Source organism: Cinclus cinclus, chromosome 23, assembly GCF_963662255.1.
Source record: "Cinclus cinclus chromosome 23, bCinCin1.1, whole genome shotgun sequence".
Taxonomy (NCBI): Eukaryota; Metazoa; Chordata; class Aves; order Passeriformes; family Cinclidae; genus Cinclus; species Cinclus cinclus.
In genome coordinates this window covers 2436792-2463475 of record NC_085068.1, presented here as the reverse complement: position 1 = coordinate 2463475, position 26684 = coordinate 2436792, and the positions used below count along the sequence as shown (strand labels likewise).

The window sequence follows — 26684 nt, the reverse complement described above, 5'->3', positions numbered from 1 at the left end:
ATTTACTTTTTTGGCTGCACATTTCCCTGCAGGAATTCTCCATCCCCCAGCTCAGTAGCCAGCAGCGACTCAGGAAACACAGACGAAATTCAGGATGATTTGGACAGAGAGACGGACGTGGAGCCCATGGTCAGCTGATAGGAAGTGAGAGCATTCCATTGAAGGGGAAGATGGAGAGAAAAGATTCCAAATCAATTGCTGGGGGAAAGGTGAAAGACTTGAGAGCCCCTGCAGAGGGACTCTGTGGACTCATTCCTACACGCATCCCCTCCTACCCAAGGATTGGTGCTGTACATTTCTATTGTTCTACAAACCATAAATGCAGAGTCCTGTTGGAAAACACGGTGTTTTAATTGTGCCTTTGCCCCAAGCTGAGCCACTTTGAGCTCCAGTGGAATATTAATAGCAGGTGTTTTTATAAAATATATTATTTAAAAAAAAAACCCAACCAAAGCTGGTGGCAGCAGATGATGGTGCTGCAGAGGCTCTGGGTACTTCAATAAGCTGCTGGTGTTATTGAGCTGCTGCACTGATTGGCAAGAGCAACACTGGCAAAAAGAGCAGCAAAACCAAGACAATTGTGGTGCAATTACCAAAGTCTGGCAAAAAAAAAAATAATTGCCTCCAAATTGAACTGCAAACATTTAAAAATAACAGTGGGTTTGGAGACAGCTCATAGGGTAAAAAAAGCAGTTCTACAAAATTCAGAGGGTTTTCTTCATCCCACATTTTGGGGTGAGGGAACCTTGGGGCTGTGTCCAAGGTTTCTGCTGGACTCCAGGACCTGGAGGAGCAGGACTCAGCTCGGTGGCAAAGCAGGGGGGCACAGGAGGGGTCACTGGTGGGGGGACTATCACTGAGTAACTACTATGCAAAAACAAAACAAAAAAAAAAGCTCGCCTTATTTATATGGAATGTTTGGTCCCTGCTGGGCTACAGTTATCCCTTGGGAAAAGGAAAGCTAACCCCACATTTGCACACTTAGATGTCTGTAGAGCTTCTTTTGAGGTGGAATGTCCTATCACAATGCCTTTGTTTCCAGTGCTTGGATTAGGAGGGGAATCAGCCCTTCAGGTCCTTAATGATTTGTGTCTTTTTTCCAGGTGGTTTTTTTTTTGGTGGTTTTTTTTTTTTTTTTTTTTTTTTTTTTTTAGTGTTTGCAGATTTTCCTTTGCAGACAGAGAGGTAACTCCATTTTATGCTGCTTCCATGATGTGTAGAGCAGGGTAGGTGAAGCATCAGGATAAACTGACATAGATGTAGTTTGGAGACAGGACTTTGGGAAAGCTCCAGACCACTGTTCTTCAGGAAAGCTGAACACTGGGAAATGCTGTCATCCTTTTTAGAGCATAGTAAACTGAATCCCAAAGTGCTGCTGCCCTAGAACTGGGGAGGAACAGCCACATGCTTTCTCTGTGAGAAAGTGGCAAGACCTTGGCTTTGCCCTTCTTTCTGTATTTCTGCCCAGGATAAGCAGCATCAAAGTTGGATCACACGGTGGTGGCTGAGGAAACTCCAGCACCACTGAGCTCTTCGCGGTTAGAATGGGAATTGTAGCACCTCAGCCAGGTAAAAACAGGGTATAAACCTCAGCCAATAACTTTTTGTTTGTTTTTACACCAAGATTGAGAGCGTAGTTGATACTGCCCAAAGCCAGCTGTGGGGTTAAGCAGTGGTTGGAACGCAGAGTAAATAACAAATGTGTTTGTTTTGCTTGCCAGGAAGGTTGGAAAATGCTGTGCAGGAGCAGTGCTAGGGCCGGAGAGGAAAAATCCCCATTTCAACACCCTCTCAGTGTTCTGGAAAGGCAAAGTGACCAGTCCTGTGAGCTTCCTGAGTGCTGGTCCCAAGCCTCTGGAGTACTGATCTGGGATCTCTGGGTCTGCACAGTGCAGATCCATGCTGCTCCATTCCATAAAGAGCATGGGTGTCTTGGAAAACGGCTCATTCCTGGCTGGACACTCCTCAGTCTGGTGTGGCCATGGAGAAGGCAGGACCTGGGGGGGGGGTTCCTGGTGGAACTGTGGGCACAGGAATGTTTCCCCTCCTGTGTTGCTGCCTGGCTGGCAGCTCTGAGGCCACGTGGGTCAAACAACTCCCTTTTCCAGAAATTTCCAGAAACTGCCTTTTCCAGACTGGGAAGGCGGCTGATCCATCAGGCTCCACAGTGGGGAGGGCATGAGCCACAGCTGACGGTTTCTGTCCAAGCCCATGGATCCAAGGATATTCCTGTGGTGTCCTTACTGATGGCAATGCTCAGTGCAGAGTAGGTGACAACTCCTTGGATCCTGGGGTGAGGGGTTTTCCAAAGCCTGGTCTGTCCTGTAAATATAGATAACTTTTCTGGGAAAGAAACCTCATTCCAAAGTGCTCATTCCTGTTATTTCTTAGGTGGCCAAAGTGGTAAATGAGATTTTCACTAGGGCTGCAAGCTGGGGGGTGGGTGGGGGAATTCAGGGTATTTTTTGGAGTGGGCTGGGACTGCATGTTTGAAGTCTGCAGTTTTAAGGGTTTTGAACTTAAGCTGCTCCCGAGGAGCCTCTCCCGAGGCTGAGGAAATGTCTGCCAAGGCTGGATGTCTGCTATGCTTCAGTGGCTGGGGCAGGCATTGCTCAGCACAGTGAGTCAGCTCCCGGAGCCTGCCCCTGGCTCCTCTCACCTCGGGAATGCTCCCGGAGCCTGCCCCAGGCTCCCCTCCTCTGCCTGGGGATGCTCCTGGCACCACAGACCCTGCAGCTGTCAGGGCTGTGCTGCCATTCCACTCTGGGTTTGTTATTTTTCCTTAAAGCTGAGTGTCGCAGTAGGAAAAAGGCTGAGTGTTCCCAAACCCAGGAGCTGTTGTGCTAAAGGCAGGGAATTCCTGAAGCAATAATTCAGTTGTAGGATGGGGAGTAGCATCTGTAGCAGGTGCTGAGGGCAGGGAATTCCTGGAGCATGAATTGGGGTTCAGGGTGAGGGAGAGCACCTGCAGTGAGTGCTGAGGGCAGGGAATTCCTGGAGCATGAATTGGGGTTCAGGGTGAGGGAGAGCACCTGCAGTGAGTGCTGAGGGCAGGGAATTCCTGGAGCATGAATTGGGGTTCAGGGTGAGGGGGAGCACCTGCAGTGGGGTGGATGTGAGGGATGTGGGGTGTAACAGGGGGTGTAGAACTCACGTGCATGGTGGTGATGTGTAGGACAGTAGAGGTTCCCATGGGTGTTGGTGTCTTTCTTGTAACCACATGTAATGCATTTTTCAAGAAGAAAAGGTGTTTCCATGCTCGGGGTTTATTTTCATTTAGGCTGGACCAGCCTTTTGGGGCAGCTGGGGCTGGTCCTTGGGGGTATCCCTGGGAGGTTGTTGGTTCCAAGTCCAGCCATGCTGCTGCTCCTGCTCCGTGTGTGTGGCACCACTCCAGAAACCAGATCAAAGCTTGCCAGAGAAAAAAAAAAAAGGAATTTAATTGTAAAAATGCTGGAAATTATTCTGATGACCTCTTTATTTTTTCCTTTGTAAAGCTGTAAATACTTTATTTTTGTTTTCTATTCTTAATGCGGTGTCATATTGACACTTTTTTAGATTTACAATCAGAAAATCCTCCTCATTGTTTCTCATTTTTAAAAGGGGATTTCAAGGAAGCAAATTTTTTTGCTCGTTAGCAGTGTAATAATAGATCAAATTCCTAAACTGGGTTTGTACAAAAATGTTTTCAGCAAACAAATAGCAGTTTGTGGATGCATGTTGTTAAAAAATGTCCAAAGAATAATGTGGTACAAACGTTTTAAAGTGGTACAAACATGTTTTTCAAAGACTTAGTGATGATCATCTTAGTTCACACAAGGAAAAAAAGCAAAATTCTTAAAAAAAAGTGTGGGGGGGAATGTAGTGAAATTCATCTAAGCTAAATGTGTAATCTATTTATAAAAACACAGTATATATTCTATTTTTTAAGAGGTTTTTAAAGTGCAAACAGATTTCTGTTGGCAGATGCAATCGTTCCCTTGTAAAGTCTCTTCTGCTCTCCTGGGACCCCCAAATTCTCTGATGGTTCCAAGAGTCAACGTGGAAAAAATTGAGACAAGTTTGGCTGTGGAGCACTCACAGGATGCTTCCTCCAGAGGAGGCTGCAGGTTCAGCAGCTTTTCTGCCTCTGCAAAATTGTTGCTGTGATTTTATTCCCTTCCCTGTGATTTTATTCCCTTCCCCTGGCTGGGATGATGCTCCTGGGAAGGGTCAGGATCTCCTGAATCCCAGGAGCACAGCAGGACAGGGGTTAAGCTCTGCCTCAGCTTGGAGGATAAATGACATTTGTCTGTACCTGTAGAAATTGGGATTAACTCCACAAAACAAAACAACAGATGGGAATCATGCCTGAATATGCATCCAAAGCTGCTTCTAAAGTGAGATTATATTAATTTTCTTTTCCACGATCATTCCTGCCAGCAAAAACACGAGCTGCCTGCTTAGCCTTGGCTGAGGAAAAGCCGTGGGTGCTCCCAGAGCTGCTCCCGGTGTTTCCCTTGGCTCTGGGAACACGGGAAGGATGTTTGTGTTGGAAGAGCCCCACTGCTGGGAGGTTTCACTTTGGAGTGCTTCATTTTAGAGCTGAATGTTTAAGGAATTATTTATCCCGGCTAAATTAAGACATCCCAGTGCTTCCACGAGGCAGGAACTCCCCAGTGAGGATTTTCCACCTTTGGCTTCAGGACTTTTGGGTTTTTTGTCCTTCTGCTCAGCTGCAGGGGAACACACAGCTTTTGAAGCTCTTTGCCTTCGGTGTTGCCACCCAAACGCTGGATTTTAAGCTTTATAGTGGGATGTAACTTGTGTTCCTTTGAATTTTAACTGAGAAACAAAGTTACCAACAGGGCAGCAGGCGGTGTCCTGGTGGGAATTATGGAGCAGAGGTGAGCTGGAAGCACTGCCTGTCAGATTCTCTGTGGAATGGGATCCCAGCCCTTCTCCCTGCAGAAGGAACACTCGGGGCTTGGCCAGGCCCTTGGCAGAGCAGTGAAGAAACACTTGACCCTTCCCTTCTGCCTTCGTGTGAGCTCAGCATCCTCATCCTCGGACCCTTCTGCATTTGCAGGAACCTTTCAAAGCTTCTCTTTTGAAGGAGCAACAAATTGTGTTTAAATGTGGGTATTACATTGCAGAAATCACCTAACTTGAGGCACTCCAACAGTGAAGCACTTGCAAAGAGGTTGCTTGTGGGTCTGGCCAGCTCCCTTTTTTGGGAAATTATGATGTTAACGCTTAAAACAACCCCTGGGGTGGCTTCAAACCGGGGTCATCTCTGTGGCAGAGCAGCCCACACCACGGTGCCACAAACCCGGTGGAGCTGCCCAGACTGCCAGCCCCGAAACCCCAAATTCTTGTTTTATTGCAGGGGGCTTGAGGGCAGTTCAGTCTCGGTCACTAAAACACACTTCTTTGTGTAACGTGGTTTCACCAAAAAACTCACAGTCCAGTCCCCAAAAACACCCTCCTGTGGTTAAATAAATGTAGCGACCTTCTGCCAAAAATGATTATTTATTATTTATTGTGTTGGAGTGGAGGGTATTGATGCCTCTTCCCTCCTGCTGTGTCACTTCTCAGTTCCTCTTTAGGTCATATAAGAGTTTCTTTTATCCCCATGACAAGGAACTACTGATGGTGTGGGAATGCCCCTGGTTACTGTCCCTGTGTAAATATTGTGCTTTATATTCTGTATATTAGCTGATTTTAAAGAAAATTACTGGACTGACGATGATGCTGGAGCCCAGGTGGGGGAAGGCTGGAGGATGACCCAGCTCCCAGCCTCTGGAGCCGGGATGGGGCTGGAATTCTGTGCTGGGAACCCACAGCAGCTGCAATGGGACACCACCTGTGGATTTGGGACTAGGAAATGCTTCAAGAATCCAATCCACGGCAGGAGGAGCCCTGAGAACTCCCTCAGCCAGAGCCAGAACTGCCCGCCCTCCTCCGAGCTTGGTGGATTTGCTCCATTTTCCTTTTTCAGTGCCAAAACCAACCCCACCACCCCCTCCCAGTTGTGCTGGCAGCTCTGTGTGCTGCTGTGGTGTCCAGCCCCTGTCCAGCCCAGTGTCCATCCTGGTGTCCATCCTGCATCCAGCCCCTGTCCATCCTGGTGTCCAGCCCTTGTCCATCCCTTGTCCAGCCCACATCCATCCCTCCGTCCTGCCCAGGCCAGGGCTCAGTCCACGGTGCTGGACCCCAGGGTTGGGAGCTGCCCATTAAACGGGTCCCAGTTGGTCTCTGGTGATGAGGAAAAACACAAAAAAACTATCAAATAAATACCAAACTCCTGGTTGAACGGCTCTGTGTGTTAATTCTTGGCGTGGAAAACTCCTCTAAAGCAAAAGGATTTGGGGTCCGAGGAGGGAGGGGCCATCCTCATTTCCCAAAATCTACCCAGCCCAGGTGATTTGGGGTTCTAATATAGCCCAAATTCCCGTGAAAATTAGGGTTCTTCAGCTGCTGTTCTTGAAACATGACTCCTTGGAAATTAAAATCCCCACTGCACATCTCAGCCTTCTGGCCCTGTGTCCCAGCCAGGCCCCACCCGTGGGTTAAAATCGCCCGGTTTTGGTAATTCTCAGTTCCCAAAGGGCCCGTCAGTTGTTTTCTCTTTCTCCCTGCGCAGGTCCTCTCCCGCAGCCCGGACCCGCCGAGCCCCGCGCGCAGCCCCAGCAGTTCCCTGGCCTGGGGCCGCTTTTGTTGTTGTTTTTTCCCAAATTTCCCTTTTTAAAGTGGTTTTTGGCTCCTTCCCTCGCCCCGCCCCCTCCCACGTGCCGCGCGCGCCACCGCCCCCCGCTCCGGGCGCAACCATCACCGCGTGGGGGGGACGCATTGCTGGGGACACTCCACGGGCACCCCCACGGGCGGGGGAGGGGGGGACACGGTACCCTCACCCACAGCGAGGGGTGGGCGAGAGGCCGCTCCTCTAGATCGCGGCCCCAAGGATTTCATTAATTTATTAATTAATCAATGCTTGTGTCCTCCCCCGTTCCCTCCGCCCCGCGCGGTGGGTGGTGGCGGCCGCGGGCCGGGAGCGCGGCGGGGCCGGGATGTGGCGGCGGCTGCGGGTGCTGAGGGAGAGCGGGTGAGTGTGGAGAGCTTCCCTTCCCTTCCCTTCCCTTCCCTTCCCTTCCCTTCCCTTCCCTTCCCTTCCCTTCCCTTCCCTTCCCTTCCCTTCCCTTCCCTTCCCTTCCCTTCCCACCGGCTGCGGGCTCGGGGTCCGCCCGATCCCCGCTCCCGCTATCCCCGCTCCCAACCGCAGGCACTGACAGCTCTTTTCGTTCCCCTTGTTTTCCCCTCTTTCCCTCTTCTGCACTTGTTTCTCTCGTTTTTCCCTTTCGTTTTCCCCTCCCCCCCCCCCCCCCCCCCCGTTTTTAACCCGTTTTCCGCAGTTTACTCCTTGTTTTCCTTTTTACCTTTGTTTTAACCTGTTTTCCACTGCTTCCTCCTGGTTTTGCTCAGTTTACCCCTTTGCTTTCCCCCCTTTCTCCCTTGTCTTCTCCTTTCCTACTTGTTTTCTCATTTTTTCCTCCCCGTTTCCCCTTCTTTTTCCACCTTTCCCCCTCATTTTCCTCTCCTTTTCTCCCAATTCCCGCTTTTTTCGGGCGTTATGGATGAGCTGGACACCGTGATAGGGGCACTGGGAAGCTGCCAAGGTCTGGCTGTCCCCGGGCACTTCAGGGGTGCCCGCCCGGATTTTGCCCCCTGGACTTTGCCAGGAGCCGGCGGAGCGTTGCGATGTTGGAGCAGCCCGGGTCGATCCGGTGCTCACCCTGTGCCTCGTCCCTTAAAAATGCTTTTCCCAGCTCTTTTTCCCTAGCTAGGAGAAGGGGTCGTGGGCTGGGGGCGAGCTCGGGGCTCGGCTCCCGGCTCTGGCATTCCCATCCAGAGGGAGGGATGGAGCAGGGGCTGCTTTGGGCGGGCAGCTCGGGATTGAAGTGTCCCCGGGGTTGAGGTGACCCCGGGATTGAGGTGACTCCAGGGTTGAGCTGGCCCCGGGACTGAGGCGTCCCCACGATGCTGGGGAAGGAGGGAAGGGAGAATTCCAGCGGTTCCTGTCCTGTTCCTGTCCCAGGCGGAGATGGCAGCACCACCCTGCTATCCAGGTGACCAACGAGCCCATCCTCGAGTTCAAGCCGGGGAGCCCCGAGCGAGCGGCGCTCCAGAAGGTACCAGTGCCGGGATTTTTGGATTTTTCAGGGCTGGAAGGGCCCCGGGCTGTGCTGCAGGTGCTGCACGGCAGCCCCAGGCGCTCCCTGGTGTGAAAATCCCATCCTGCCCAGCTCCTGCTCCTTCCCTGTGGGGACAGCCGTGCCTCCTGTGGGCACCCCGTGCCTGGTGCCTGTTCCCAGCTCCCTCTGCCCATGGGAAGGAGAGAGGGAGGACAGCTGGAGAAGGTTGGGAGCTGTTCCCACCCTGCTCTCCCCTTCCAGGCCCTCGCTGAGCTGAAGGGCAAGACCGAGGAGATCCCGTGTGTCATCGGTGGGGAGGAGGTGTGGACACCCACGGTGAGGTACCAGCTCTCGGTGAGTCAGGGGAATTCCCATCAAATGGGGGAGAACAGAGCAGGGGGTGCCTGCTGGAGGATCCTGGGGCTGGTTCCTACAGAGCCTTTTCTTCTCTTCCCAGCCCTTTAACCATTCACACAAGGTGGCCAAATACTGCTATGCCAGCAAGGTAAGTACTCCTCTCTGTCCCTTCTCTTTCTGGCTGTTTTGGGGGAAAGCAGCAGCACTTGGCCTGGGTTTAGCATGTGAACTGCGTTGTGTGAGCAGGGAGGCTTCAGGAGCCTTTCCAAGCCCCAGGGATCCTGGAGCAAACCCACACCAGGAGCTGCAGATTCGGGGCTGTGGGGCACCAGTGGTTTGTGCCTGGAGTGAGTGACCCCTCGCTTTTCCCTGTGGTGGAGAGGAACCTGGAGCTGTTTCTCTTTGCTGCCCTTCCCCCTTTGCCTTCACAGGAGCTCATTAACAAAGCCATTAATGCTGCCTTGGCAGCGAGAAAGGAATGGGACCTGAAACCCGTGCAGGACCGGGCGCAGATCTTCCTGAAGGCAGCTGACATGCTGAGCGGCCCGCGGCGAGCAGAAGTGCTGGCCAAGACCATGGTCGGGCAGGTAGGGGTGCAGGAGAAGCTTGGCTGAGCTGCGGGAGCAGGGCAGGGTGGGTTTTGGCAGTGGGAATGGCTGGAGGTGCTCTGTGAGGGGACACAGGGTGATCCTCACTCCTTGCTGCTCCCGGTAGCAGGATCAGCACAAGGCTGTGCAGGAGGCCCCGACTTTGGGAATTGAGCTTGGGAGGAGCCCCACCCAGACAGCACTGCAGCACTGCTGCATTCCCCCTTCCCTTCATGGCCTGGAGCCTCTGCCTGCAGGGCAAGACCGTGATCCAGGCTGAGATCGACGCCGCTGCGGAGCTCATCGACTTCTTCCGCTTCAACGCCAAGTACGCGCTGGAGCTGGAGCAGAGCCAGCCCCTGAGCGTGGACATCAGCACCAACTCCATGGTGTACCGGGGGCTGGAGGTGAGCTCAGCCCCCCTGGACCCCATGCCGGGGTCACTCTGGGGGACAGGATGTCCCAATGTCCTTTCTCCCTGTCCCTCCGCAGGGCTTCGTGGCTGCTGTGTCCCCCTTCAACTTCACGGCCATTGGGGGGAACCTGGCAGGGGCTCCAGCACTGATGGTGAGTCTGGGGGGACGGGGGGACAGGGGAAGGGGGACAGAGCAGGGGAACAGGATAGGACAAGGGACAGGGCAAGGGGACAAGACTGGACAGGGAAAGGTTCGGAGAGGGATCCCAGCCCTCAGGTTCAGCTGCGCTGGAGTGGACAAGAAAGGAGCTGAGCCTCCCTAGGGCTGTTCCACAGACACACCTGGGACCTGCTGGACCCCTTGACCCCATCAGCAATTAGACTTTAATTGAAACATCCCAGTGTCTGCATTTCTAGCGTGATGGGGGAAGTGTTGGAAAAGCACAAACTGCCCAAACCTGCCCTTCTGGGGGTTTTGTTCTGAAGCAAGGTGTCTTTTCTTTCCCAGGCTGAGTTTGGGATCTGGGAATAAACATGGCAGGGGTTTGATTTCCGGCCTGGGCTCCAGGTGCTGTTGGGACATGACAGTGTAACCAGTTTGTAGCTGCTCAAATTCCTCTGGGATGACACTTTTTGGGTGTAGTGGGTGTGTTAGAGGAAGGCAAGGACAGGCCCTGGCTCTGCCATTTAGCACTGAACTGGTAGACAGGAGAGCCCAGAAGGTGTGAAAAAATATCCCCCCCAAAAATCAAAGTATTGGTAAAAAGCATTTCTGTACATTCCCACTTGTGTCCTAGCCCATGGACCACTGCAGCACAGGATCCACCTGCAGGGTGGATTTTAGGCAGAGACTGTAATAACCTCGTCAGTTTGGGCCAGGGATAATTATTTTATTGTTGCACTGGGAAAGAAAACAAAACAGCAAATTGTCTGTGGCTCTTTGCTAATTAGGCTCAGATGGCCCCAAAGAGGCTGGAGGAGCTTTTAATTTGGGCACATCATATTTAAAGCCACATTTGAGTGAAGCATTTGAACCTGTCACTCGTGTAGGGCAGGAATGGGGGGAACAAGGAGAGGGTGAAGTCACCATGGAGCTGGGAAGATTTCTGGGGAGAGAGGTCCCTTCCTCCCAGCCCAGGATCCAAAGGAGACCCTTGGCTTTGGGAAATCTGGTGATTAGCCAGAAGAGCTCACCAGAACAGTTGAGCTCTGCTGGGATGGGACAAACCTGTGCTGGCAGCTCTGAGTGACAATCTGGGACATCCCATGGCTCACCCAGCTCCCCCTGCCCGGTGTGACAATGAATTCCCAAAGGGATGCTGCGGGGTGATGGAATCCCCTGCCTGGCCCTGGGCTGGGAACAGAAGGCAGCAGAACATGAGCCTTGAGAAGCTCAGCAGCAGGGGGCACCTGGAATTAAAGTTAGGAGAAAATGCTGCTTAGTAGGGGGATATTAATTAGAGCCCAGTGTTTGTCACCACAGGGGTCAGACATGGGAGAGGTGCATGCAGTCAATCTTGGGAACGGGATTTCCTCAGGATCAGAGCACTCCAGGCTCTGATCCCAAGGAATCAGAAATTATTCTGATTTGGGAATGCTGTGTCCAGCCTGGCCTGGGTTTCCCAGCTGCCTGCAGGCTCTGCAGGGTGTTTATTTCTCTCCATGTTTGCAGTGGAAGGATCCTCTGCCCAGGATGAGCTTTTTCCTGCACAGCAAATCCCTGGAAAGCAGGAGGCAAGAGTGCAGAGCTCCCTGTGCAGCTGTCCCCGGGGCAGTGACCCCACCAAGCCATGTGACAGGGACACTGGCTGTCACTGGGGGTCACAGGGAGGCTGTGGCACGGGGCCAGGGGTGTGGGGTGTCACCAGTGCAGCTCCCCAGCCCCTTGTGCCTGGTTAATCCGGGTAGGAGGTTTGGTTTCACTGCCCTGCTGGGCCCTGCCCAGAGCTGGTGGCAGCACTGGTGACATCAGGAGCACGTTCCTGTGTCCTGAGACAGGAACCAGGGCCGTGTTCCCAGCTGCTCTTGGGGAAGGCAGAGCTCAGCCCTGGAAGGGAGGGTGTGCAAGGCTGGCACAGCCAGCTGGTGAGAGAAAAGGGGAGGATTTGTGCCCTCAGCTGAGCAGGGCACGCCCAGCCCTGGCCAAGCAATGCTGGGGTGAAGGTGGTGTTGCTTTTATCCCAACCTGGAAATGAAACTCGAGATTATTTTATTTAGTAAGGAGGTGATACAAGAGCAGATCTTTATTTGAAGGCCTTTGGGGGCAGTTATGGAAACATGTCCACATGAGCCCACACCCCCCAGGGGTGAGTACATTTTTATAGGTTTTAGGAAATTAGCATAACTGATGAAAAGCATCAGTTAGGAGGACAAGTGGTGAGGCAATACCCCCCAGGTCAGGCCTCTTCTCTGGAGTCCCCCTTCAGCACTGGCTGTGCTCTGTCCATGAAATGGATCTCAAAGAGTTGTTCCCAGGAAGAAGCAAGGCAGCACAGGGGCTGTGTACCCCCTCTGGGAGGTAAAAGGAGGACTGTGAATCCTCCTACTTCAGCTCTTAACAGAGGTGTCAAGTATTCATGTTACATGCCATCTGCTTCTTTGCTCCAAAATCTCTAGAGCACTGGGATTCAGAGCAGTATTAGATAAAGTTTATGATTTTAGCTCATATTAAATCATATTATTTTGTTGAATTTGTTTAATTATTTTGCTTCATATTATTTTGTCGAAGCTTCAGAATAGTACAGATGAATGACATAGATAACTGCTATAACTAAAATTATAAAGATAAGCTAGGTTTACACTGAAATTTCATTCAGCTCATAGCAACATCAAACAGCATCAGAACACTCATCAAAATAGAATGCTATGTCTGCTAAGACATAAGAAAGTAAACAGAGCTAGCCTGACAAGTCAGAAAAACAAAAGATCAGATTTTATCACCAAAACCCGGTAACCAAGAAGTGTGATTTTATGGTAAAGGATATGCTGTTAACTAATTTCAAATTTATTAAGTTCAGCAAACCAGTTTATTAGTTCAAATTAAATTAGTAATATAAAACAAAGCGAGATACTTGCCAGGTACCTCCAGGGGCTTGGAGCTCTGGAATTTATTTGTCTTTCTGCCTAGGGAAAGGCCATGGAAAAATATTGGGAAAACGAATCACTAATGCAATAGACTACAGAGCTACAAATAAATGTGTGAAAAGTACAGGGAGCATAGAAAAGAAAAAAAAAAAAAAGGCTGTGAATCCCTGCCAGGCTGCTCTGGGACACTTTTCCAGAGAATTCAGCCATTCCTGACGAGATGTTCTCCTCCCCCAGGGGAACGTGGTGCTGTGGAAGCCCAGTGATGCAGCCCTGCTCTCCAGCTACGCCGTCTACAGGATCCTGCTGGAGGCTGGGCTGCCCCCAAACGTGGTGCAGTTCGTGCCCTCTGATGGCCCCGAATTTGGGGACACGGTCACCAGCTCCGAGCACTTCTGTGGTCTCAACTTCACCGGCAGCGTGCCGTAGGTTGGGGCTGGGCAGGGAGGGGGCTGGGGGCTCCTCTGGTGCCCCTTGGAATGCCAGGCTGGCATTGGGAAGGGCTGCTGCAGCTGGCGGGGCGTGGTTGTGTGGCTGTGTCAAAATGGGGGGTTAAAACTGGTGACAGAAAGTGTCTGAGCTGAGTTTTTGTGCTGGTTTTAGCTCTGGGACTGAACTCAGGGCACAGGAACAGCCAGAGTGGCAGTGAGACTTCCTGAGGGTGCTCTGAGGCTGCCCTGGGTGGGTTTGTACCCCAAAGGGGTTTGTTTTGTACCCCAGATGGGTTTGTACCACGATGGGTTTGTACCCCAAAGGGGTTTGTAACCCAAATGGGTTTGTGCCATGGTGTGTTTGTACCCAGGGGGGTTTGTGCCCCGGGCTCTGGCTGTGTCCCATGGGCTGTCAGAGGTGCTGAGGGGTCCCTGCAGGGGCTCTCAGACCCTGGGACCCCTCTCCAGGGTGAGGCCACGCTCGGGTGAGCGTGGGGCTGGGCAGGTGGGGAGTCAGAGCTCTCGTGTTTGTGCCTGAACCTCCCGCTGCGAGGCCATTTCCATTTTTATTGTTTTCCAGCTGAGGGGTTTGTCACAGTAAGGCCTGCAGGGAAGGGGGGAAAGGGGAGGAACAGAAACTTCTGGATGCTCACTCCGTGCTCTTCCCTGCAACAGTTTATTTTTAAAGCAGTGGAGCTGCTGTGTGGAGACTTTGATACCTGTGCTCTCAGTCCCACTTCCCTGTGCAGGGCATCCCTTTTTTTTTTAAGAGTTTCCCATCAGGACATCCCTTTTTTTTGGATGGTTTCCCATCCCTTTTCTGTGACCATCAGGTCACATCCTCCAGTGTGCAGAGCCAGGAGTGCCCTGCCCATCTCCTCTCTTCTTTCCAGAACTTTCAAGCGCCTCTGGAAGCAGGTCTCAGAAAATCTGGATCGTTACCGAAACTTCCCACGCCTGGCCGGAGGTACCAGCCTCTCCTGCCACCTCTTTGGGGGTGCAGGGGTGAGGGGGGCAGGAATCCCGTCCCTGTGGGCTGAGGGGACCAGGAAATCACTGGATATTCAGAGCTGTGGCAGTGGCACATGATGGGATTTTAGGGTGAGGAGATGGCACTTGGGTGGGAGGTGATGGTGGGACCCCAAAGTTTGGAATCCCAAAGTTTGGAAATTTAGGTTGGTCCCTTATCCATGAGTTTTATTTGCTTGCTCCAGGGTTGTGCCCCCAGGGTCACAGCTCTCCCTGCCCTGTCCTTTTTGGAACTACCTGAGAACAAAACCCAGACAGAACTAAAGGAATAAAAAGCACTTGTATTTATTGAAGGGTTTTCAGGTGCATTTTGGGCAGATGAAGCCCCCCAGGGGCTACACCCAAAAATGGACCACGGGTCACAGGTTTTCATACTTTCATAAATTTGGTCCATTTGCATATTAGGGGTTAATCCCCTAATTACAGCTTCAGGTAATGAAGCTATTTAGCTTTTAGGTATTAAATGAAGTCATTTACCCCAAGTTTGCCACCCCCAACTCCCTTTTGTTTCCATTTCTTGGGGCCTGAGGCAGTGAGGTGTCCTTGATTCCCAGCCCAGAGAGGAATTGCTGTGTGTGACCAAAATGGGAGAGCAGCAGCTGCCACTGCGTGTGGAGTTTAGAGTTCTACTATAGATATATTATAATATCATATAACGTATATATATAAAATATGATGTGTAAAATATAAAATATAATATATTGTATATTATTATATATAATATATATATTATGTTATAGAATCTACTATATAATAATATATAAACTACATATTATTATATATAATAGCATAATATAATATATACATTATAATAATAAAATATTATATAATTCTAATATATATTATATATTATTTATGTATAATATATAAAATATGTTATAGAAAATATATAATGTATAATGGTATATAATCTTTTATATATTATTATATGTTATATGTAATATAATTTATATTATGTGTATAGTATGATATATAATATATAATGATAATATAAAATACAATGTTATAGTATAGAATAGCAATATGATATGATACTATATTATGTTATATTATATTTAACATAAGAATATATAGTATATATTATAGATAAATATACGTATTATATATGTATATATATATATATATAAAATAAAGAACTGCAGGATTACAAACACACCAAAAGCACACAATCCAAAATCCGGAGGCATCATCTCCCCACGCAGGCTTGGAGAGCAGCAGGCACACTTTGGCATCCTGCACTCCTGCGGTGCCCTTTTCCCTTTCAGAGTGCGGGGGGAAGAACTTCCACGTGCTGCACAGCTCGGCCGACCTGGGCAGCGCCGTGAACGGGACCCTGCGCTCGGCCTTCGAGTTCGGGGGGCAGAAATGCTCCGCCTGCTCCCGGCTCTACGCGCCCGCCTCGCTGTGGCCCCACATCAAAGAGAAGCTGCTGGAGGAGCACGGGAAGATCAAAGTGGGAGATGTGAGCGGAGCTGCCGGGATGCTGAAGGGCTTTGCGGCTCAGCGGGAGGCTGATGGGATTAGGGGCTGCGGGAACTGCCTGCTAATTCCCATTGAACCGAGCTTTTCATCCCCCCTCAGCTCCTGGCCGCGATCAGAAATTAACTTGTAGCCGGAGTCTGCGGGGAGGGCTCTTGCAGGACGCGGGGAAGAGTTTTTGGGGGAGCTGAGGGAGCTCTGGGGTGCGGGGTGTGCTCTCATCCCGTCCTTTCTGCCTCCCCGCAGCCCACCCAGGACTTCGGGACGTTCTTCTCGGCGGTGATCGATGACAAGGTGAGCTCGGAGCTGCCCCCAGCTGTGGGGTTTGCTGCAAAGCGGGGACAGGGATCAGCCGGAGCTGCGTGTGAGCTCGGAGCTGCGTGCCTTGCTCCTGAAAAGTGGGGAATTCCCTCAGAAACGGTCCTGGACCTGAGGGGTTGGTGTGCATTCCCTGCTCCTGCTCCTCCTGCTGAGCTGGGAGGGCACCGACAGCAGCGTGTCCTGAGAGGAGTGACCCAGACCCCTTTTAAACCCCCACACCTCATTTCAAACCCACAACCCCCTTTCCAGACTTCCAAAGTCACTCTTTTCCTGCCACCCCCGGCCCAAACCCCCATCTGACCCCCAAGACACTGTTTTCCTGTCTCCCCAAGGCCTTTGCCCGGATCAAGAGGTGGCTGGAGCACGCCCGGAGCTCCCCCAGCCTGACCATCCTGGCGGGCGGCGGCTGCGACGACAGCGTCGGGTACTTCGTGGAGCCCTGCATCGTGGAGAGCAGGGACCCCCGGGACCCCATCATGACAGAGGTGTGGGGGGACCCCAGATCCCTGCAGGGACCCCCAAATCCCTGCAGAGACCCCAGCATGACAGAGGTGTGGGGGGACCCCAAATCCCTGCAGAGATCCCATCATTACAGAGGTGTGGGGGGACCCCAAATCCCTGCAGAGACCCCATCATGACAGAGGTGTGGGGGGACCCCAAATCCCTGCAGGGACCCCCAAATCCCTGCAGAGACCCCAGCATGACAGAGGTGTGGGGGGACCCCAAATCCCTGCAGAGATCCCATCATTACAGAGGTGTGGGGGGACCCCAAATCCCTGCAGAGACCCCAGCATGACAGAGGTGTGGGGGCACCCCAAATCCCTGCAGAGATCCCATCATTACAGAGGTGTGGGGGGACCCCAAATCCCTGCAGAGACCCCATCATGACAGAGGTGTGGGGGGACCCCAAATCCCTGCAGGGACCCCCAAATCCCTGCAGAGACCCCAGCATGACAGAGGTGTGGGGGGACCCCAAATCCCTGCAGAGATCCCATCATTACAGAGGTGTGGGGGGACCCCAAATCCCTGCAGAGACCCCAGCATGACAGAGGTGTGGGGGGACCCCAAATCCCTGCAGGGACCCCCAAATCCCTGCAGAGACCCCAGCATGACAGAGGTGTGGGGGGACCCCAAATCCCTGCAGAGATCCCATCATTACAGAGGTGTGGGGGGACCCCAGATCCCTGCAGGGACCCCCAAATCCCTGCAGAGACCCCATCATGACAGAGGTGTGGGGGGACCCCAAATCCCTGCAGAGACCCCAGCATGACAGAGGTGTGGGGGGACCCCAAATCCCTGCAGAGATCCCATCATTACAGAGGTGTGGGGGGACCCCAAATCCCTGCAGAGATCCCATCATTACAGAGGTGTGGGGGGACCCCAGATATCCCTGCAGGGACCCCCAAATCCCTGCAGAGATCCCATCATTACAGAGGTGTGGGCATCTGGGGGGGCTCCCCATCCCAAATCTCTGCTCTGGTGTGGGTTCCTGCATTGGGCTTGGGCCAATCTGGGAGATTTTGGGGCTGATCCTCATGGTGTGCGCTGGTTTTTGGGCTGCATGGGAGACTTTAGGGCTGATCCTGATGAGTTTTGGCATTTTTTGGGCTGATCCTCACAGGGTGTGATGGTTTCTGGGCTGCACAGGAGATTTTTTCGATATTTTTTAGGCTGATCCTCATGGTTTTTGTCATTCTTTGGGCTAACAGGCAATTTTTGGGACAATCCTCATTGTGAGTGTTGCTTTTTGGCCTCACAGAATATTTTTGGGCCAATCCTGATGGATTTTGTGTCATTCTTTGGGACCACAAGAGTTTTTGAGGGCATTCCTCATGGTGTGTGCTGTTCTTTGGGCTGCACAGGAGATTTTTCCACTGATCCTCACAGGTTTTTGGGGGCTTTTTTTGGACTGATCCTCATGGTTTGTGGCATTGTTTGGGCCAGTCCTGACAGGATGTGTTGCTTTTTGGGCTGCACAGGAGATTTTCAGGCCAATCCTCATTGGTTTTTTTGGCTCACAGGTGATTTTTGACCTGATGCTCACAGTGAGTGCTATTATTCGGGCTGCACAGAAGATTTTTGGGACAATCCTCAAAGGAACTTGTTATTTTTTGGGCTGATCCTCGCAGTGTGTGATGGTTTTTGGGCTTCACAGGAGATTTTTTGTTATTTTTTTGGCTGATCCTCACAGTTAGTGTGGTTTTTTGGGGCCGATCCACATCATTAGTGTTGTTCTTTGGGCTCACAGGCAATTTTTGGGCCAACCCTGACAGGGTGTGTTGTTTTTTTGAGGCCAATCCTGATGGTTTGTGTCCTTCTTTGGGCTTCAGGAAATTTTGGGGCTGATCCTCATGGTGTGTGCTGTTTTTGGGGCTGATCCTGATGGGATGTGTTGCTTTTTTGGGGACAATCCTGACCTTTTGTGGTATTTTCTTGTCTCCAGGAGATTTTCAGACTGATTCTGACAGTGTGTGTGGGGTTTTTGGGGCTGATCCTGTCAGTTTTTGGTATTTTCTGGGCCCCAGGAGATTTTGGGACTGATCCTGATGGGGGTGTGGGGTTTTTGGGGGCAAATCCTGACAGTTTGTGTTGGTTTTTGGGGCAAATCCTGACAGTTTTTGGTACTTTCTGGGCTTCAGGAGATTTTTGGGCCAATCTTAACAGTGTGTGAAGTTTTTTCAGACTGATCCTGACAATGTGTGGTGTTTTTTTGGCATCGATCCCGATGGAGTGTGTTGGTTTTGGGGGCCAATCCTGGCAGTTTGTGTTATATTTTGGGGCTGATCCTGACAGTTTTTGGTATTTTCTGGGCCCCAGGAGATTTTGGGGCTGATCCTGATGGGGTGTGTGGGTTTCATGGGGCCAGTCCTGATGGGATGTGTGGGTTTTTTGGGGCTGATCCTGTCAGTTTTTGGTATTTTCTGGACTTCAGGAGATTTTTGGGCCAATCCTGACAGTGTGTGAAGTTTTTTCAGACTGATCCTGACAATGTGTGATGTTTTTCTGGCATCGATCCTGATGGGGTGTGTTGGGTTTTGGGGCCAATCCTGGCAGTTTGTGTTGTTTTTTGGGCCAATCCTGATGGGGTGTGTTGGTTTCTTGGGGCTGATCCCGACGGGATGTGTTGTTTTTTGGAGCCGATCCTGACAGTTCTCGGTATTTTCTTGTCTCCAGGAGATTTTCGGGCCGATCCTGACAGTTTTTGTGTATCCCGAGGATCGCTACAAGGAGGTGCTGGAGCTCATCGACACCACCACCCCCTACGGCCTCACGGGGGCGATCTTCGCCCAGGAGAAGTGAGTCCCAAAATTCCCTAAAATTCCCCCAATGCCCCTGAGAAGCAGCGGTGGGGATGCTTTTCCCTTCTGGACTGAGCCACAAAGCTTCCTTCTCTCCAGAGGAGGAAAGAGCATTTCCCACCAAGTCTGTGCTGTTTTTTGGAGGGAAAGGGATGGTTTGGAAAGGGTTTCTTAGCCCAAAAACGTGTTGTTGTTTGTTTGTTTTTTAATAGAATTATCCCAAAGGAATGTTTGGAGCACATGGGGAGTGAACCCACTCAGCCGGAGGAGGGCAAAGAGTGGTGTAACCTTAGAGGGAATCACCCAAAATTGTCCCCAGATCACCCAAAATTATCCCAGAATCACCCAAAATCAGCCAGAACGATCTCAGAATTCTGGGCTGGAGGGAACTTAAAGCTGATCCAGTGCCAGGGCAGGGACACATCCCACTATCCCAGGCTGGTCCCAGCCCTGTTCAGCCTGGCCTGGGACGTTTCCAGGGATCCAGGGGCAGCCACAGCTTCTCTGGACAATGAGGGATAATGACCTTTGTTTTATAACCATGAAATGTAAATTGAGAAAGAATCTGGGGGAAAAAAAAAGCCCAGAGCAGGGAAAATGCAGGAGCTGTGTGTGTGTGAAACCCCTGAGACCTGGAACTGAGCATGAGGAGGCACCAACTGCCCAGGAGGGGACACAAACTCCTTTTTGCTCAGTTGTGGTGGCTCTGCAGCAGCACAGAGCCCGGGTGTGCTCAGGGCTGTGCCTGTTCTTGTCCTTGTCCTTGCCCAGGGAAGTCATCGAGGAGTCCCGGAGGCTGCTGCGCAACGCCGCCGGCAATTTCTACATCAACGACAAATCCACGGGGGCTGTGGTGGCCCAGCAGCCCTTCGGGGGCTCCCGCATCTCAGGTGACACCAGGGGTCCTGGCCCTGCCCTTCCCAGCTCCCCTCTGTGTCCCTCCTCTCCCCTCGGTCCCTCCTGTGCTCCATGTCCCTTCTGTCCCTCCCATCCTCATTCCTCCGTGTCCCTCCTGTGCTCCGTGTCCCTCCATGTCCCCCTTGTCCTTCCGTGTCCCTCCTGTGCTCCGTGTCCCTCCATGTCCCTCCCATCCCTTGTGTCCCTGCCACCCTCAGTGGTGTCACCAGCCCTTTCTGCCATCCCCTGACAGGCACCAATGACAAGCCCGGCGGTCCCCACTACATCCTGCGCTGGACGTCCCCTCAGGCCATCAAGGAGACACACGTGCCCCTGCGGGACTGGCGCTACGCCTACATGCAGTGACCCTGGGGACACCCAGCCCTGGGGTGACAGCTGCCACCCCTCACAGCACCAAAACTACTGAGCTCTAACCTGCCCTGCTTAGGAACTATTTAAAAAAAAAAAAAAAAAAAAGGAAGAAAAAGGTGTTATTAAATTGTAAAGCTTGGAGGTCCTCGTGGTTTCCTCGGTCACATGGCACTTGGGGACACGATGGTAAATGTGGCAGTGGTTAGATTTAATGACCTTAAAGGTCTTTTCCAACCCCAGTGATTCTGTGTGAGCATGCTTAATTAGGTCAGTTGTTAATTAAGGGGTGGCTGCAGAGGCATAGCTGGACTCCAGCTCCCTTTCCCTCCCACTTCTCCCATCCCCAGAATGGTTCCCTCTCCACAGGGCTGAGCAGGAATCAGAGCAGGACAGGAGATCAGTGTCCCTGTCCCTTGGACCCCAGGTCTCCCTGCACCAGGGGAGCTGGGCTGGTTCTACCCTGATCTGGCATTTCTCCCCACCCCTGAGCTCCTCACACCCCACAGGAGCTGGGCAGGGCAGCAGGAACCTGTGGTTTTCACACTGTGGTGCTGCTTGGAAATGAGCTCCAGTGCCTTATCCCAGCTTCACCCCATCCCTCAAAGCCCTTGTCCTGCACGGGACGCCCCAGCTGGGCTCGGGGGGGGCAGAGGAGCAGCAGCCCCCCCTTGGTGCCCTGGGGAAAAGGCCAGGCTGCCTCTGGTGTTCCCATCTGGCTGCTTCCCCTGCTCCCATCCCTGTGTGTGATCTGGGAGGAGTGGGAGAGGTGTGGGATATTTGGGGAGCAGGACCCATCCTGCTGGAGCTTCCTGGGGGGGTGAACCTTCCCTCCCCAGCCCTGGAGGAGCAGGAGCTCCAGGACCCTCTTCCTTCCCATCCTGGGGAGCTGCTGTCCCACCCTACCCCATCCCCAGGGCTCTGCCAGCTGCCAAGATCAGGCCTTAAATCAGGTTTAATTTGGAGTTAAACCTGCCTTAAACCAGGCCTGCCCCTCAGCCCCTCAGGGCTCGGTGGTTGGACTGCAGTGCCAACAGGGAAAGGGCTCTGGACCACGAGGCCCTGCCTCCTCCAGGCTCAGCTCTAATTCACAAATGAGTTTGTTTCTAACCCCTAGGATTAATTACTGCTCAATTAACAGGGTTTGCAGGTGGCTGGAGCCCTGGCAGAGCTGCTGCGATGAGCACTGGGTGTTGGGGTCAGTGGTGACACTGTTCAGGGCAGGAAGGAGTGGCTGCAATTCCTGTGGATCCTGGCTCAGCTAGAAAAATGTGCAATAAAATAATTTTCAAGCCTCTCTGCATTGCTTTTATGAATTATTTCTCTGGGTTGCTATCAGATAAAGAGCAAGAGTGAGTTGGCATTTGGTACCTTTAAATAAAATCAACATAGCTTTAAATTTTCTACTACAAGGAGAGGAGAGGAAGGCAGAAACAAGCATTCAGAATCCCAGGATGGTTTGGGTGGGAAGGGACATTAAAGCCCATCCTGTGCCACCCCTGCCATGGCAGGGACACCTTCCACTGACCCAGGCTGCTCCAGCCTGGCCTTGGGCATTTTCAGGGATCCAGGGGCAGCCACAGCTTCTCTGGGCACCCTGTGCCAGAACCTGCCCACACTCACAGGGAGCAATTCCTTCCCAATATCCCATCCATCCCTGTCCCCTTCCAGTCAAAACCATTCTCCCTTGTCCTCATCTCTGTTACTCCAAAACATCTGGGTACTGCCTGCTGGGAGGGCAGGAGGGAGCCCCAAATCCACCCCAAACCCCCACAGGGAGAAAGAGCTCCAAATCCCTGGCAGGGAAGAGAGAGAGCCCCAAACCCCCGGCAGGGAGGAGAGAATCCTAAATCCACCCCAAACCCCCACAGGGAGGAGACAGCCCTGCCCTGACCGCCGGGATTGTCCCCAGACCATCAACCAGGTGGGACCACAGTGCTGTCCCTTCCAGCCCAGCCACCTCCCACTGCCCAGTTTGGGATAAGCCCCCCCAGAGCTCCCCCAAACGCCGTCCCTGGCCCTTCCCAGCCAGCCCCCGGCTCATTTCGATCGGGTCAAGGACTCATCCTCGCCCCCCTGGCCGGGCAGCCCCGGCCCCCGGCTCCCGCCTTTCATGCCTCAAGGCCGGAGTGTCAAGTGGATTTTTGAGCTTTAACTCAGAATTTCATGGCTTTTGTGGCTCCAAATCAGGCCCCTAATGCCATTTAAACGTTGGCTTTTGGAAGCTGATAAACGCCTGGGTAAGTGTGGGGAGAGGGGGGGGAGCATCCTGCTCCAGCATCCCCTCTCGGATCTTCCTGTGATGGGGAAAAGGGGCCTGGGGAGGGCTGGGGGGGCTCTGCGTGACCCCACTAATGAGCGGCAGCAGGTCTGGAGTGCCCTGGTAGCGCTCCAGTCCCATTCCCTGGCTCTCAGCATTCCCGGAGCCGGGAGCAGGGTGGGAGGCTGAGCCAGGCTCCGGCTGGGAAGTGGCAGGATTTCCCTGGGTAACCCCCGGCTCCATCTGCTTCTGTCAGGGAATGACTGATCGATCCAACCCCGCCTCGGGAGCGGCCGGGCCGAGTCAGGATGGATCCAAAAGCCATCCCCGACATCTCGGGATAATGGGATATCGCATCCCAGGATAACGGGAACAGCCTGGGGCAGCGCGGTCAGCGGGGCATGCACGGCAGAGAGCCCGGGGGGCAAGGAAAGGGGAACCGAGGGGGGTGGAGGTGGTATCTGTGTGGGATGAGTGGGGATCTGTGTGGGATGAACTGGGATCAGTGTGGGATGAACTGGGAACTGTGTGAGATGAACTGGGATCTGTGTGGAATGAACTGGGAACTGTGTGGGATGAGCTGGGAAGTGTGTGGGATGAACTGGGAACTGTGTGGAATGAACTGGGAACTGTGTGGGATGAACTGGGATCTGTGTGGGATGAGTTGGGATCTGTGTGGGATGAGCTGGGAACTGTGTGGGATGAACTGGGAACTGTGTGGGATGAGCTGGGATCAGTGTGGGATGAGCTGGGATCAGTGTGGGATGAGCTGGGAAGTGTGTGGGATGAACTGGGATCTGTGTGGGATGAACTGGGAACTGTGTGGGATGAACTGGGATCTGTGTGGGATGAGCTGGGATCTGTGTGGGATGAGCTGGGAACTGTGTGGGATGAACTGGGATCAGTGTGGGATGAGCTGGGATCAGTGTGGGATGAACTGGGAACTGTGTGGGATGAGTTGGGATCTGTGTGGGATGAGCTGGGATCAGTGTGGGATGAACTGGGAACTGTGTGGGATGAACTGGGATCTGTGTGGGATGAGTTGGAATCTGTGTGGGATGAGCTGGGAACTGTGTGGGATGAGTTGGGATCAGTGTGGGATGAGCTGGGATCAGTGTGGGATGAGCTGGGAACTGTGTGGGATGAGTTGGGATCTGTGTGGGATGAGTTGGGATCTCTGAGATGAGCTGGGAGAAGTAGAGGAAGAGGAGGAGGCTCTGCCCATGGAGAGCAGCACAGGAACAGCCTCCGCTGCCCTGGCACTGAGCAGGGAAACTTCTACTTCCTAGGTGATTTAAAATTTTTTAAAACCAAAAAAACCCCCAACAAACAAACAAAAAAAACCACCCCAAAAAACCCCAAAAGACCCCAACAAACAAACAAACAAAACAAAACAACAAAAAAACCCAAACCAACAAACAAAAACACAGTCAACCCCCCCTTTCAAAAAAAAAAAGGCCCTTTGAAAATTACATTGAAATTTAATTTTTATCTTTATATTTCAAGTGAAAATTGCCCAGATTGCCCTAAAGAGATGAGGACAACCTCAATTCCTGCCCTAATGCTGTTCAAACAGCGTTCTCCAACTTGGCTTCTTTTAACTTGATTTTTTTTAAAGGAAATGTTTAAGTGGAACACCTGCAATTCCCCCGCACTGGGAATGGATGCAGCTCATATGGGGCTGGAAAACCCAGGGATGCAGGGACCACCTTGAGCACAGGACATGGAAACCGAACCATGGGGAGTGGGTCTTAATGGATTTTGGCCTTGGAGGGATCAGAGGAGACCCCTGAGGGGTCAATAATGAGCTGAAAATCCCTGCCCTGGGCAGCAGGAGCACCCAGTGAGGAGCTGGCACCAAATTCGCTTTTTTTTCTGGAACCTCTCCGTGTTCTGGGACACGTGGGGGGTCCTGCACAGCTCCTGGTGAAACCCCCGCTTTCCCACAAACTGCTTTGGGGGAGACATTCACGGCTCCTTCATCTCCCGGCCTGATTTCCTCCTAAAAATCCTAAATCCCCAGGGGTGGGTTCCCAGCGTTTCCCGGAACCCACGGGCTGGCTTTGCCCTGCGCTGGTGCCGTGGGGTGCTGGGGGAGAATTCCCTGCTCTGGGTACGGCAATTTCCCCTCGTTTCCCAAGCAGAGGCTGGAAAATCTCCCTGCACAGCTGAGGAGGTGATGTGGGATGCAGGGAAGGGCCAGGCTGCGGGATAAAGGGAATATCCCGCAGGATGCAGCTCCCACAGCCGGGAGCAGGCAGCAGGGCACGGCCGGGGGCTCACGGAGTGAGACTCCCCCCAAGAAACATCCCCCCCTCTCCCTCCCTTCCCAGTCCTGAGGCTTTTAGGGATTTTTGGGAACAGCCCGAGCCTTCCCGTTTTTTCATCCCCTGAATAAAAGGATGATGAGGAGAAAAGGGAACGAGGGTGGGGACAGGAGAGGGAAAAACGCGGCACGGGAAGAGCCAGGAGCCCTGAGCGTCATTCCGGGGTTTTTCCAGGGAAATAGAGCCCACCCCCCCCCCACTCCCCCCGGCCTGGTTTTCCTCTGGTTCTGCCTTATTTTATTTCTCCTTTTGGCCATTTCTGCCCGGGGCTTCTCCTCCCCGGTCCCTGGGGTGCTTGGTGGCTTTGGGGGAGCCGAGAATCCCCGGGGGCTGTGGGCAGGAGGAGTTTGCAGTACAGGGAGTCAGCGGCAGATGGAGATCTTTATCCCACTCTCCGCAGGAAAACCGGGAAAAGCAGTGGGAAAAGCAGCTGGAAAACCGGGAAAAGCAGCGGGAAAACCGGGAAAAGCAGCTGGAAAACCGGGAAAAGCAGCGGGAAAACCGGGAAAAGCAGCAGCTCGCGCCGGGCCGCGAGGCCGGGATGGTCCATCCAGGGGGGCCGGAGCTGATGGACACCAGGGCTGGGGGCAGGAGGTGCTGTGGGGCGGTTGTGGGTTCAGGCCGCGGGGGAAGAAAGGGAAGAGCCGCAGGGTTCAGCTCTGGAGCCCGATTTTCCCACAGGGAGGGTGGGAGGAAACCAGGAAAGAAACAGCGATGGCAAGAAAGGGGAGAGGGTTTGAGGGCGTCGTCACTGCTCCACAAACAAACCGGGGGTTTAAGAGCAAGTGCCTGCACTCCCCTTCCCCTCCAAAAAAATGCTGCAAAATTACGGAGAGGCTTCTAATATTTAACATTTTTTGTTAAAACCCCAGGTCCTGGAGTCATGAGAATGCAGCAGGATGTCAGCTTCCAGCTAAAACAAATAAAGAGGGGATTCACAACCCTCAGGCTGACACCGCAGAGCGGGAAGGAGACGTGACCCCACCTCAGGGCAGGAAAAAAAACCCTCAAAATAAAAGGGCCGAGGGGAGGCAGAGAGCCCCTCAAGCACCCCCGACTCCTTTACCCAGCCGAGCCGCTCATCAGGCGCTGCAAAAACCTCGGGGTGCGCCCCTGTGGAGGGAGAACCCTCCTTCCCACCTGGAAGGACGCCCGGATCCCTTCCCGCCGGGCTCGGGCGCCCCTTCCCGGCCCTGGGAGCCGGGGATGCTCCGGCGGGAGCTCTGACAGGAGCAGAGCGGAGCCAGCGGCTCCGCTTTCCCCGCGGAGCGCTTGTCTGGGAGCTGGATTCCATCGGAGCCAGCCTGCCTGAGAAGGGGAACAGGTGAAGGCGGCTCCGGCCCCCAGCTCTGCGGGGAACCCCCAGGATATAAATCACTGCCCTGGCGGCCGCGACCGGCTTGGCTCGGCAGCGGGAGGCTGCGGGCAGAGCTGGCCCGGGGTGGATTTGGGATTAGGAGAGAACTCGGCCAGGCGGCTCCTCCGCAGCCTTCGGCACTTTCAGCTGCGGCCGGGCCGGCCCCGGGACGGAGAGAGGACGGAGATGGAATGGGACGCGGAACCGCTCGGGGTGGGCACGGAACAACTCGGGGCAGCCCCGTCCCATGGGACGGGACCTTGGAGGATCGGGACTGATCCACTCCGTGCACAGCCCTCCA

General features: G+C 53.0%; 2 protein-coding genes across 2 annotated transcripts in view; both read left to right on the top strand.

The window, feature by feature from the left end:
- The window catches only part of IFFO2 (intermediate filament family orphan 2), a 38751-nt gene extending 38613 nt beyond the window's left edge, over positions 1–138 (top strand). Inside the window, exon 9 of the mRNA XM_062507678.1 lies at positions 33–138. Coding sequence (XP_062363662.1) covers positions 33–138 — 106 coding nt within the window. The remainder of the gene's footprint in view (positions 1–32) is intronic.
- A 6869-nt stretch (positions 139–7007) lies between these two features.
- Positions 7008–21738, top strand: ALDH4A1 (aldehyde dehydrogenase 4 family member A1). Its single transcript, XM_062507632.1, has 15 exons — positions 7008–7084; positions 8075–8168; positions 8433–8525; positions 8629–8676; positions 8960–9115; positions 9373–9522; positions 9608–9682; positions 12852–13039; positions 13939–14012; positions 15340–15536; positions 15800–15847; positions 16207–16359; positions 19049–19170; positions 19945–20063; positions 20324–21738. Exons 1-15 carry the CDS (start codon positions 7050–7052, stop codon positions 20434–20436), a joined length of 1665 nt encoding a protein of 554 aa, XP_062363616.1. The 5' UTR covers positions 7008–7049; the 3' UTR covers positions 20437–21738.
- Positions 21739–26684: the final 4946 nt, after the last annotated feature.

Excerpts from the sequence above, each read along its gene's own strand:
- ALDH4A1 (XM_062507632.1), top strand. The coding sequence starts at position 7,050 with ATGTGGCGGCGGCTGCGGGTGCTGAGGGAGAGCGG. Across the intron at positions 7,085-8,074 it reads CGGGTGCTGAGGGAGAGCGG|GCGGAGATGGCAGCACCACC; the intron begins GTGAGTGTGGAG and ends TTCCTGTCCCAG. Across the intron at positions 19,171-19,944 it reads GCGATCTTCGCCCAGGAGAA|GGAAGTCATCGAGGAGTCCC; the intron begins GTGAGTCCCAAA and ends GTCCTTGCCCAG.